The sequence below is a fragment of the Macrobrachium nipponense genome, chromosome 14 (genome assembly GCF_015104395.2).
Source record: "Macrobrachium nipponense isolate FS-2020 chromosome 14, ASM1510439v2, whole genome shotgun sequence".
NCBI classification, from domain to species: Eukaryota; Metazoa; Arthropoda; class Malacostraca; order Decapoda; family Palaemonidae; genus Macrobrachium; species Macrobrachium nipponense.
Genome location: NC_087207.1, coordinates 18940242 through 18954742, shown reverse-complemented (window position 1 = coordinate 18954742; position 14501 = coordinate 18940242). Strand labels below are relative to the sequence as shown.

At 34.4% G+C, this 14501-nt stretch overlaps 1 protein-coding gene across 1 annotated transcript in view; it reads left to right on the top strand.

Annotated features, from left to right (window-relative positions):
• The window catches only part of LOC135226357 (uncharacterized), a 133078-nt gene that overhangs the window by 43990 nt on the left and 74587 nt on the right, over nucleotides 1-14501 (top strand). The window contains exon 2 of the mRNA XM_064265817.1: nucleotides 4890-4931. Within this exon, the coding sequence (XP_064121887.1) occupies nucleotides 4890-4931 (42 nt within the window). The remainder of the gene's footprint in view (nucleotides 1-4889; nucleotides 4932-14501) is intronic.

The window sequence follows — 14501 nt, the reverse complement described above, 5'->3', positions numbered from 1 at the left end:
TCTCTTCTTTCTGTGTTTAACACTACCTTCTGTTACCTACATTTTTATGTATTTGTTAATTGTTAGATTATTTTTTTTCTTTTCTGTTAGCTGATCTCTCCCTTCTGTATTATCGCTTCCTTTTGTTACCTACATTTTTATGCATTTGTTAATTGTTAGATTATTTTTTCTTTTCTGTTAGCTGTTCTCTTCTGTCTGTATTTAACACTACCTTCTCTTGCTTGCATTTTTATCAATATATTTATTTATTTGTTAGATTATTTTTTATTTTCTGCTAGCAGCTCTCTTCTTTCTGTATTTAACACTACCTTCTGTTACCTACATTTTTATGTATTTTTTCATTGTTAGATTTTTTTCTTTTCTGCTAGCTGTTATCTTGTTTCTGTATTGAACACTGCCTTCTATTACCTACATTTGTATGTATTTGTTAATTGTTACATTATTCTTTTTCTTTTCTGCTAGCTGATCTCTCCCTTCTGTATTTCCCATTACCATCCGTTACTTTCCTTTTTATCTGTTTACTTATTAATGTTAAAATGTTGTTTTCTTTTCTAATCACTGATCTCTGTATTTCCTGTTATTTTATGTAACTTCTCTCAAATGAGCATCATATTCTCTGGAAGTTTGAATCTCAAGTCAGTGTAATAGGTTCCACCTCCTGAATAATTCCAATTAAAAGAGGGATGGGTGCCGTCAGTTCATCTCATGCGGTGTACTGTAGGCATTACTTAAGGTTCTTAGCAGCGTCCTTCTAGCCCCTAGCTGCAACCTCTTTCATTCCTTTTATCGTACATCCATTTATATTATCTTTCTTCCATCTTACTTTCTACATTCTCATGATAATGGCTTTATTGTGCAAATACAAGATTTCCCTCCTGTCACACCTTTAATAAAAAGATTATTCGCTCTCGATTTTCCTTTAGTCGCTGAATGACGTCACCATAGGTCTCCCAGTTTGGCTTGACTTGGTCTTTGGCATATTTTACGTATTCTATTCCTGTTACTCCTGAAGATGAGATTTTTTTTTACAAACGACAGTCACACCTGGGCTACAATTTATAGCCACGTAGTCGCTTCTCATCACCAGAGGTCTTGAAGGCTTTCAGCACGTCGTTGGAACATAGCGTTTATCGGAATCTGTGCGCGCAGCGTCTTACGTATACTAATTCGGGCGAACAGATGAGAGACTGAAAGCGCAAAAAAAAAAAATAAAAATAAAAAAAATAAAAAAATACTAAAAAACAAATCCGAGATGAATGTTAATTTCTAGATATTTCCTTGATAGAGAGAGAGAGAGAGAGAGAGACCCTAGGTTTAGTTACAGAAAAAAATTTGACTGTTGGTAACCTATACGGTTTACCCAAGGCCAGCGTCATTGGGAATGATTGCAGGTAAAGCTGACTTTGATTGGTGGAGAACATGCTTTGAAAAGCAAATTAATGTATTTATATACATATTTATATGTAATGTATATATATATATATATATATATATATATATATATATATATATATATAGAGAGAGAGAGAGAGAGAGAGAGAGAGAGAGAGAGAGAGAGAGAGAGAGAGAGAGAGAGGCTGAGTTTGATTGAACGGTAACGGTGGGATAGTGATCTAAAGTCAGTTATAAATATTACTTGGCATGATTATAGAGACAGACTGACATTTAAACACAGACAGAAATAATACAATTAGTTTATGAGAAAACTAAATCAGGTCTTGTTTTTATAGTTATTAGTGAGCTATTCTCACAAATTTGTATCTGGCCAAAAAATTAAAACGAAATTCTTTTAGCGACAGGGTATGCTAATAGAACTGTTTGTCCTTCCAACCTTTAAGAAATTCCTCCTCCTCCTCCTCCTCCTCCTCCATCATCATCATCTCCCTCCCCCTCCCTCCTCCACCTCCTTCTACCAACATGTCTGCTACCCTCCCCTCACGGCGCGCGCACACACACACACACACACACACACAGCAAACGCTTGCAATCTGTTGCATCCAGCAATTGGCTCGCCTCATGCAACAACATTCTCTATATGTGTGTGTGTGTCTGTGCGTGCGTGAGGGATTGCCTGCATCTTTCTTCCCCTTCCAAAAGTACCTGTCCTATTTGCTGTCCGTCATAGGGGCGTACCGCCTGTCAGTCATTCCCTCACCCGGAAAGTTCCCAGATAAATATGACAATTATAATATTCGGACGACACCACGTATCGTTCCTGTATCCAACGGCCACTAGGGTGCTAGGGATCAGGGCTACGGACTAGGGACTGGCTAGGGTCTATTAGAGGAGTCTAGAGACTGGATACAATGCCAGATGAAAGAATATTACCCGACAATTGGCGGCAGTTCATCAAGACCTGAAATTATCGGGGAACGAAGCTTATCAGGATCTGCCTTCAGTTTAATTTGGGATTTTTTTTTTTTTTGCAAGCAAAGTTGATGTCCTGATATGTTTTACGTGCTCGTCATTAGTTATGAAATACCGATGGATTTTATATGTAAAATCCATTACATTTTTATTTATTGATAAATTCGTTAATTTAGTTTTCTAATAACTGACCTCTTCTTTCATGATTGGCTCCTGTGATGGGTTTGTTCCATATGAATTGGGTTTATCTTCCGAATAATAATAATAATAATAATAATAATAATAATAATAATAATAATAATAATAATAATAATAATAATAATAATAATAATAATAATAAGGTTTGGGAATAATTTCACGATAAATGTTTGTTCACTTATCTAACCGAATCATAATCAATAGAACCTCTCTCTCTCTCTGTCTCTCGTCTCTCTCTCTCTCTCTCTCTCTCGTCCTTCTCTCCTCTGCGTGCTTCTCTCTCTCTCTCTTTCTTCTCTTCTTCTCTCTCTCGTCTCTCATCCACCCCAGAAATTCACACCTACCCCACATTTTATGGCCCAGATGCTTTTTCCCGTGTCTCCCTCATACAAATCAGAGTAAAAAGACGAAGGTTGCATTCACACCAAGCTGATAAAGAAATCGTTTACAGCCTGAATCTTGTTCGGGGCTTTATATAGTGTTAGATTGCGAAAACAATAACACCCCCCCCCCCACATACACACACACACACACAAACACACACACAGCAGAGGTCCTGAGCTCTACACTGGCGCACTCGCACGCGCGCAGGTTGAACGCCATAAAATTATTAGCTCGTCTCTTAATGCACAAGCGTCAATGGACGGATTGTGTTGATATTTCGAAGGTCGAGTTATAGTACGTGGTTGGAGAGAGAGAGAGAGAGAGAGAGAGAGATATCATTGTATATATATATATATATATATACTATATATATATATATATATATATATATAATATATATACAGAGAGAGCAGAGAGAGAGAGAGAGAGAGAGAAATTTTTTCTTACCTGTTCACGATGCCCGAGGTAAAAAAGGTATCAATTTTGTATATAGTATATACGCATCGTACACGCTTATGCGTAAAGAAACTGAAGTTATCATACACTTATAGAAAGGATCATTGTATACTTTGTAATACAGAAGTTATCGTACATGCGGCGTCATAATGCACGTACGATACGTGGGTATCGTACAAAGTAAGCAGACAGTACAATAGGCATAAATTTTATTTATTAGATAAATCAACTTAAATAAAATATGTTAAATATCTACTATATTCATACTATCTTAAGTCTCCTAGTGTGGAATTCCCCCCGAGAAAAGTCTTCAAAAAAAAAAAAAATAATATATATATTATATATATTCCCTCATTTTATGAAATACATCTGACCTTATTTCACCCTTTTCACATTTCGTTCGCTATGCACTCGACGGTGACGTTCTGGAGGAGAAAAACGTGAAATAAAGAATATTTCACAGTGTCCTCAGGCACTCGGAAAGTCTTCATAAAAATGGGCCTTGGCCTGATGACAGATATCGTTCCGGGGTTTTGTACTTATTTTATTTTTATTTCTTTGTTCTTTTTTATTTATTTCATTTTTTCACGCTTAAGGCTTTGAAGAAAGAGGCAGTAAATTTAATAACTATCGGGAAGGGTTAATTGCACTGGATAATGATTTAAATTCGGAAATGGAATGATATATATATTATATATATATATATATTATATATATATATATATATATATATATATATATTCGTATGAATGTGTGTGTATATATATATATATGTATATATATATACATATATACATAACATATAAATTCACACATTAACATGCATGGATATAAACATAATATCTCCATTTTTAAAGCATCCAGTCTTATATCAGAGACAAAAACCTTGTTTTTTATCAACCCTCTTCATTCATATAACTGTAATCGCCACTTTGTCCAATATGTCAATTTTAAGTTTCTCAACATCAGTTGGCTACTTCTGATATATTTTATATTCTATCCATTCCTCTATATAGAAAGAAATGTTTAGAAAAAAAAACTATCAACTAAAATGTCGTCTTCTAGCATCTGTTTTATACTTTTCCCATTGCAGTTGTGGAGGAATCCCCAGATCTCCAAATGTTAAAGAAAAGACGAGAGAGAGAGAGAGAGAGAGAGAGAGAGAGAGAGAGAGAGAGAGAGCAAATTCATTCCTGCTCCCTACTGCTGGTGCTGACGTCTACTCGTGTATCGGTTTTATTTTGTCCCCTCATATTTATTTATTTATTTATCACCTCTCTCTCTCTCTCTCTCTCTCTCTCTCTCTCTCTCTCTCTCTCTCTCTCTCTCTCTGCAGTCTGATTTCCCCTTGGAGCTCTCTTGGATTCAGTCTTATTTAAAGAAAGATGGAAGTTGAAACTGCTTTATAGGCTTTTAATTTTTAAAGAATTTTTGAAATTCATTAATAAACCTTTAACACGAACTTTGTTTTCTTTCTTTTCCAGGAGTCTGTCAATTATGACATTCCGGGACCAACGAACGCAAAAGTGAGTACCATTTTCAGTCTTACAATTGTTCTTTGTCTTTTTAGAAGATTTACTGTCTGTTATGTCTGTTGATTAGCGATTTTTATTCGTGAGTGATTTTATATTTTATTCGTGAGTGATTTTGCATTTTAGTTCATTCGTGAGGGATTTTATTCGTGAGCGATTTTGCATTTTATTTTTCATTCGTAAGGGGTTTTATGTTTTATTCGTGAGTGATTTTACATTTTATTTTGTTCGTGAGTGATTTTATACTTTATTCTTTTGCTGATTTTATATTTTATTTGTGAGTGATTTTATATTTTATTCATAAGACATTGTATATTTTATTTTATTCCGGAGTGATTTTATTTTTTTTTATTCTTGAGTTATTTCTAGATTTTATTCGGAAGTGGGTTTATATTTTATTTTATTCGTAAGGGATTTGAGATTTCATTTGTTAGTGATTTTATATTTTATTCGTTAGTGATTTTATATTTTATTTTTGAGGGATTTTAGGTTTTATATCCATGAGTGGTTTTATGTCTTGAAATCGGATTTTTTTTCTTTTTATTTTTGTGGTTTGAATTTTGAGTTATTTTATGTTTTTAGTTCAATTTTATTTTTGATTTTTGTATATAGAACCATTTTTTCATTAATCAGGATGAGGTTTATTTCATAAAATCGAAAAAATTAACAGATTTTTATGAATTCATGACAGTTCCTGCAAAAATAAATAAATAAATAAATAAATAAGTAAATGAATATATAAATAAATAAATAAAAATAATTTCATGATAATTCGGGTTTTCTATCAATTTAAACCCTTTTTTTCTTGCTTAAAAATGTCATAGACTACCGTCGTTTCAAATCGTAAGAAAAAGTAAGAGATAATATAAAAATATTTTGCCCAATGACGCGTTTTCAACTAATATTTGATATTCTGTACAATTTCCTTTAATGATTATAGATAATTCTGGTTTTCTGTATCAATGTAAACCGCTTTTTATATAGAATACCGAGTAGTACCGTCGTTTCAAGTCTTCAGGAAAATTTAAAGAAAATATAAAAATATTCAGCCCAATGACGCGTTTTTCAACTGAGATTCGATATTCTTTACAACTTCCTTCAGAACTCTGCCAAAGTAATCCCTGATATAATCATAGGAGATGCTTCCTCGAAAGCCAGCCCCCTTTTACTTTTCAAGGCGACATCTGTCAGCAAATACCTGAGTTATGACTATTTTTTTTAATTACCCAAATGTCCAGCGAACACGACCTCAACATTTCCTGGCATAAAGTCTACACAAGCAGTCTTATTTTGACCGGGAATAAGGGCTAAAGTTATTTGCTAGGGAATTGCACTGGATGTAGATGTAGTGAATGGAGCTTTACGAGAGAGAGAGAGAGAGAGAGAGAGAGAGAGAGAGAGAGAGAGAGAGACCACACACACACATCAGCCAGCAAGGAGCAGCATGCGTTACTAATGGTCGCATGATGTTGGACGAACGAAAGGCAAGGAAATTAGCTATGTGGAACAAACTTGACTTGTAGGTATCACGGCTTCAAAGACATAGGCTATCTTTCATTATTATTATATTTTTTGTATTGGTCAGAAGACGAAGAGCCCTATTCATATGGAATAAGCCCACCATAGGGGATTTTGAGTTAAAATTCAAGTTTTCAAAGAAAAAAGTAGCAGAAGGTAGTAGGAAAAACAGAAACAAGAGATCCGTTATTGTAAAAGATAAAATATATTAGTCAATTAATAAATAGATATATAAAAATGTAAGTTGTTCTAATACAAGGAGAATTGTTTTAGGGCAGTAACGCGTTATATATATATATATATATATATATATATATATATATATATATATATATATATTATATATATATATATATACATATATATATATATATGATATATATACTATATCTATATCTATATCTATATATCTATTCATATCATATATATATATATATATATATATATATATTATATATATATATATATATATATATATATATATATATATATGATTCCTCTGTGCTTCACATTTTTCTCTCTTCATTTCTATTTTATCTTCGTAATTTTCGCTTCCTACGTCTTTCTCTCTTCTCTCTGTTCTTAATTCCTTTACGCTGGAAATCATTCCCATATTTCTCTATTATTCTTGTTTTATCTTCGTATTCTCTTCCTCCTACGACTTTCTCTTCCTCTCTCTATTTTCTGATTCCTTCCCGCCGTAACCTATTATCTCCTACCTCAATTAATTAAGAAATGACTCATTTCAACTGTGAGTGCAAAGTCATACTACGATCTCATTCACAAAAGTTGAGTTATTACATTGACAAATGAGCACCGGCCATTCATACTCTTAAGCCTAATTTGTGAATGAATCACGTGTGCAGAAGCCTTTTGTATTTCATTCGCATATATATATATATATATAGTATATTATATATTATATATATATTATTAGATTATATATATAATATATATTATATATATATATATATACACTACATATATGTATATTATTATATATATCCTAGGAACAGATATATTTATCTAAATATATATATATATATATATATATATATATATATATATATATACATATATAAACAGTATGTACTATTATATATATATATATATAATATATATATATATATATATATATATATATATATATATATATATATATATATATATATATATTTTATATGCTAATGAAATACAAAAGGCTTCTGCACACGTGATTCATTCACAAATTAGGCTTAAGAGTATGAATGGCCGGTGCTCATTCATCAATGAAATAACTCAACTTTTGTGAATGAGATCGTAGTATGACTTTGCACTCACAGCTGAAATGAGTCATTTCTTAATTAATTGAGGTAGGAGATAATAGGTTAAGGCGGGAAGGAATCAGAAAATAGAGAGAGGAAGAGAAAAGTCGTAGGAGGAGAAGAATACGAAGATAAAACAAGAAAAATAGAGAGGAGAGGGAATGAGTTCCAGCGTAAATGAATTAAGAACTTAGAGAGAAGAGAGAAAGACGTAGGAAGCGAAAATTACGAAGATAAAATAGAACTGAAAGAGAGAAAAATGTGAAGCACAGTGGAATTAGAAAAACTTAAGAGAAGAAGAGGAAAAAAGGTAGGAAGAGAACAGTATGAGCAGGAATAAGAGGAGAGGGAATAAAGTAATGCCCAAAGGAATTAAGAAAGTAGAAAGAAGAGAAAAGACATACGAAGAGAAACAGGAAGTAAAAGCAGAACAAGAAGTACAAGAAGACGAGGAAGTGGGGAAAGGAAAAAAAGAAAGAGAAAAAGAAGACGACGAAGAAGAAGACTATCTGTTCTCTTAGAACCGTACCCATCTGTAACCGCACGTCATCTTTGATACTCGATCTTCATCATCCAGGAGGAGCAGCTCGGCCGAAGATCAAGCAAGCAAGCAAGCGATCAGTGCCACCACCATCACTTCAGCTTAAGCTTTAAAAGCTTCAAAAGCTGGAGCCTCTGCAACGGCTCCCTCATCAAGTTCCTTCTTCTTTTCGTAATCTGTTGGGGTACTTATCATTCTCGCGAGAAGAGAATCTTTAGTTTTTTCCTTGTGAGCGAGGGAAAGCGATGATTCAATCTCTCTCTCTCTCTCTCTCTCTCTCTCTCTCTCTCTCTCTCTCTCTCTCTCTCTCTCTCTCTCACACACACATTTTGTACTCAATAAGTTAGCTACCAATAACGGATATTTGAAAATAGTTCCGATATTTTGATACGCATTTAAGGATAAAATTTTCTCTCTCCCTCTCTCTCTTTGTGATTAAAAAGTTAGCTACCAAAAACGTACGTTAGAAAATTGTTCTGAGATGTATTTGAGGATGAAATTCTCTCTCTCTCTCTCTCTCTCTCTCTCTCTCTCTCTCTCTCTCTCTCTCTCTCTCTCTCTATATATATATATATATATATATATATATATATATATATAGATATATATATATATATATATATATATATATATGCGAAATACATATGGCCCGTTACTAAGTCTTAAGTCTTCAAATAATGAATTAATAAACAGTTTATTTGAATAAAAAGTTTAAGAAGTTTTCCAGCATCTTTCAGCCCTTGGACAGTCCAGGGAAGTCTTATTCTTAAGCTTTCTTAAAATCCTTAGTTTTAAGTCTTCTTATTATCAATGAACGGTCTTAAGACTAGATTTTTAATGACCCGGAGAAGTCGTAGTTGTCCTTTCAAGATTCTAAATATATTATTGACCTCCTTAAGTATTCATTGTTAAAAGTAGTACAGTGAGTACGCAGTAGCACAGTACAGTAGCGCTCCAGAGACCACAAATGGCATTACATTGCCAAGTTGTCTTTAAGGATATTCCAACGCTGGTCCTGGAACACATCTACCCAACCAGGATCCTCATCTTGAACCAACGAACGGGTTTCACCAAATGCTCTCTCTCTCTCTCTCTCTCTCTCTCTCTCTCTCTCTCTCTCTCTCTCTCTCTCTCTCTCTCTCTCTCTGTGAATATCCTGCTCATCCTCCTCCTACGACGCCACAATGGGACACTGTTGCAGTCATGGCCACTAACAATCGCTTTATGTTGCTGAAGATGACGCTTATGGAGGCTTACTCCTACCGGTTACGCTGTCGTAGGAACTAGACCCACCTTTTTAATTTGCAGGCATGCGAGTACCGTTGGGGGAAGGGGTTAAGGATCCAGAAGATAGGGGGTGAGAGGGTGAGGTGAAGAAGGAGGGGAGGAGTTAGACTAAGGGCCGAAAGGAACCGGACTCCTTTGGTTATAAAATCATACGCAAAATAGAATCGATGAAGTGTCAACATTACTGAACCTGTCGACGCGCGGTTGATAGAAAGGAACTTATATTGGCTATTCGGCTCCTGATGACGACGAGTCTATTAACTGCTGCTTCTGCTTTTAGCGAAGGTTCGTACAAGGTTAAACCATGTTAGGAGCCACTTAGTGGACGTGCTCGAGGAATTTATTATTCGTGCAGCTCGGGGTGACGATATGATGTTTCGAAGTTCGTGAGATTGTAAGCGTGCGAACTGAACCGTTCTTTTGAAGAGATGGGCTCGGGGAACTCTCTGCTGATTTGCGTTATAATTATCATTATTTTTATCATTCAGAAGCTGGACCTTATTGATATAGAACAAGCCCACAGGGACCATTGCCTTTCAATTCAAGGATCCAAAGATTATTATTATTATTATTATTATTATATTATTATTATTATTATTATTATTATTATTACGGATTTTCTTAAATAGTGACCCCAAGGGTTTTCGGGGGTCGTTATCTATACTATTTCTTGGTGGTTATTATCTTTTTATAAAGTCAGTGGAAACAAGGAGAGAGAGAGAGAGAGAGAGAGAGAGAGAGAGAGACGAGAGTGGAGGAGGAAAGAGAGAGAGAGAGAGAGAGAGAGAGAGAGGCTTATTTACCAGAGGAGAAGACTCGTAAGGGTGGTTTATGGCTCGGGTTTATAAAAATATAAAACTTCGAATAGATCGTATCAGTATCTTGATCTGAAAGAACCTGAATTTAGATATTTTCTTCCTACTTTATTTCGGAGTTACGAATGTCCTTTAAAATTTAGTTTGCAATAATAATAATAATAATAATAATAACTAATAATAATGTGTTCTATAACTGTTGGAATTATAATAAATAATAACCAAATAATAATAATAATATAATAATAATAATAATAATAATAATAATAATAATAATAATAATACCTCGCTGCTTATTTTGGGAACTTATTTGAACTTCCCTCCCCAGCTTCCACTCAAATTTACGAGATTCTAGATTGTGGTACTCTCTACCTTCCTCCTGTTTTTGTGTGATGTATAAATAATTTAATTTGCCTCGTCTTTAGAAAGAGAAGTTTGTCACCGTACAATGAGCAAAAGTTCATTAACATCCACTTTTATTACCCTTCTCGGTCCTTTTAACTATAATGAATATTTAATTTGGGTCTCTTACCTATATTTTTAATAAGGACAACCAACTTTCATAAAGTTTCAAATGCATTAAAACACAAAGCTTTCGTTGGAGTGAAACTAATGCAATCAAACAATTTGGTCAGTTAAAACATCATGTCAAAGATGATACGAACTGAACGCAACCGGTTGTTAGACATCATTTTGATAAACACCAGCATTAAACAGACGTCATTTGACGCACTGATAAAAGTAAACATTAAACAAACATGTTATGACAGACTACAAATACTCGTGAACATCATTTTACCAACACGAGCATCTGATGAACAGGAAGATTTTTCTAAGATGTAATTTGACAAACAAGGTAATTTCTTTTAAGACATGATATTAAAGAAAAAAAGTAGTTACTTTTAATGTTTGATTTGACAAAGTAATTTCTTTCAAGACATGATTTGATAAAGTAAATTATGAAATACAAGAAGAATTACTCACTGATAGGAATGCCGTGCATCTTCGCTTGAACTTTTGAGGTTCTAATTATGCAACATCCTCAGTGGGGAGACTGTTCCACAGTCCAAAGGTGTGAGGAATAAGGGACCTCTAAAACTGAAAAATTCCACAGCGAGGCCCATTTACCGCATATTGGTGCCGCTGTTCAGCAAATCTTGTCGCTCTCGGCAGGAGGAGTGGATCAGGGATTAATTGAGAATGTGAAAGATCTCTAGTAAAATACAACTTATGAAAAATTTACAAACAAGAGCCTGTCCGTCGATGGTCCAATTCATAACTGCTAATGTTAGGAAGCAGAAACCTACCACCACGAGCGCCGGTCATTTAAAATCTAAAAGGGAGGACCTCGACGAGGTAAAAACTACTGCAATGCCCCTAGAGGCAATTCCACAACTCCCTCAGATAAAACTAGGTTACAATTAGTATGATATTTCATCCAGTGCCACACAAGCATCACATACCCTCCCCCCATCTCTCTCTCTCTCTCTCTCTCTCTCTCTCTCTCTCTCTCTCTCTCTCTCTCTCTGTTTCTTCTTCATCTTCCAGTCTAGTGCGTTCGAAAGAAGAATGTAAAACTCGACCGAAAGGTGAGAGGCAAAGCCAGTAGTACTTTAGTAGGTGCGGGAGGGAGATGTTATGAAAAAATAAATAACTTTCCAGTGTTTGAGCAAACAGGAATTTGAGAGGCGTCAGAGACAAAGAATAGGGGAAATATTTATTAGTGACCAAAGAATACGGAAATAGTTGTTATTTCTGCACGATGCACATTTTGTTTGACTTAACAGGAATTTGAGAAGCATTACTGTAAAAGGAATTTGAGAAGCACTACTGACCAAAGAATGGGAAACAGTTTTTATTCCATGACGAAGTAAATTTGCTTTGATCAAGTTTAGCAGTTATTCCGGAAGTTCGTTTCTGAATTTGAGAAGCGTTAGTGCCCCAGAGAATGGTGCAAAATGGTTTCAGATCTCCCCTCTTTTTATTTTGATGAAGTTTACAGACCCCCTATACAGTTAATTTTAAAATAAGACAGTTAGACTCGATTCCAGTGCATTTAGATCTGTAGGAATTATTTTTAGCAGTTTTTCATTTAGGTTATAACTGGATTCTTGAGACATTACTCGTGCGAAAGCGAGCTAAACATGACTTATGATACCCTGCTATAAGGAACATAGATTTTTGCGATTCTTTATTCAGTTTATAGTTGAATCTGAACGACATGACTTGTCAAAAGAACTGGAGAAATGAAAATGAAGAATTATTTCAGTAATTTCCACATCTGAACTAAATTATATATGAATATTCATTTTCTAGTCGAATTTCCAATTGGAGGTGAAAAATGTAATTTTTGTTTTAAAGGAACAAATCGCCTTGATCATTTCTTTTATTAGTTCCGAACAGGCTTGAAAAATAATGATTAGAAAATAACAAAATCATTTCAGTACTTTGCATTTTAGCTCAAATTTTTTTTCGTCAGTCCCTGATTCATTTTTCTTTTATCATACATTTTTTTCCTAGAAAACGAGGATTAAAGAATATTATTTTTTTTAAAGTCATTCATGAATTCTCCAGCCGTAAGGCATTAGAAATATTACAATTTAAAAATAAACAGGCAGTGAATTTTTAATCACTTAAGAAAGATATGTTGACATGATTATTCAGTAAAAGGAAGAAACATTAAAATACCTAAGATTTGAGCACGATTCGAAAGCTTTTCTTAGCTCGGGTGTTGAAGATACCATGATTTCATAAAAGTATCTAATAAACCTTGAAGTGACGATGCAAATTTTATATGAAAAGACAATTTTTTTAAATCAAAGAACAGGTAACCTCACTCAAACAAGTTGTCTTTACCTTCCCTTACATGATTAACCTTACATGAGCAACTTCGTTTTCAAAGTAGTGAGAGAGAGAGAGAGAGAGAGAGAGAGAGAGAGAGAGAGAGAGAGAGAGAGAGAGAGAGAGAGAGAGAACCTTCACAAACATCATGTGTGTGTATATATATATATATATATAATATATATATATATATATATATATAGTATATATATATATATATATTATAGATAGATATATATTAAACAGAGATAATTCTCTACAGAGAGAGAGAGAGAGAGAGAGAGAGAGAGGGATGTAACAACTTTTTTAAAAAAGATCGGCCGGTCCGATAACATGCCAATTCATTGTTCCCGTCTTAAAAACACCTTACAAGAACATTTCTTTCTTTCTCGCAAGCAGAATAAAATAGAAAAAAAAATTAAGAGACGCGAAAAATGAACCAAAATCGAGTTTGACGAGCTGGAACAGGGTACGAATGGGGACGAATCGTCCCTCACTCTGCTTGGCGGTGGATGTGGTCTATTCGTACCTCCCCCCCTCCCCCCTCCATGCCCCCCTCCTACCGACTACACCTGATCTAAATACTGTTGAAACATGAGAACTGAGCTACACAACTCCAGTTTGACAAGCTCAAATGACCGTCGTACCACCGCCAGAGAGAGAGTATTACCAGACACTGCTGCTGCTGTCGAAGAAGGCGAATGAATAGAAAATGTTGCCGTTTGCCTCTCTCTCTCTCTCTCTCTCTCTCTCTCTCTCTCTCTCTCTCTCTCCAGAAAATTAAACTTAAACTATATTTTCTCTTTCTCTAACACGAACTCAAATTTTCTCTCTCTCTCTCTCTCCTACTCTCTCTCTCTCTCTCTCTCTCTCTCTCTCTCTAAGAATACTGTCAGATAGGAAATCGTCCTAATTCTTAGGCCAGATGATGTGGCTTAGGCTAAAAATAATAAAAAGGTGATAATCTTTATTAGGCAGAATTTATTCAGCATAGAAGCATAGTAGACAATAATGAAGTGGCTACAATGCATTCCATAAGTACCTGTATTAACCTGCACTTATGCACCTGAGAGTATGTACTTGTCCAGGTACATACGTGCGTAACTAATGTCAGTCATACTTCATATGTTATGTTATTCATGAAATCATGTATACTTTAGTCGTAAATGCCTCTTGATATTTTTCAAATCTTACATGCACTGAACGTGTTTACATATAATACTCACAAATGATATGTGTATTTGTGTGCGTATATTTT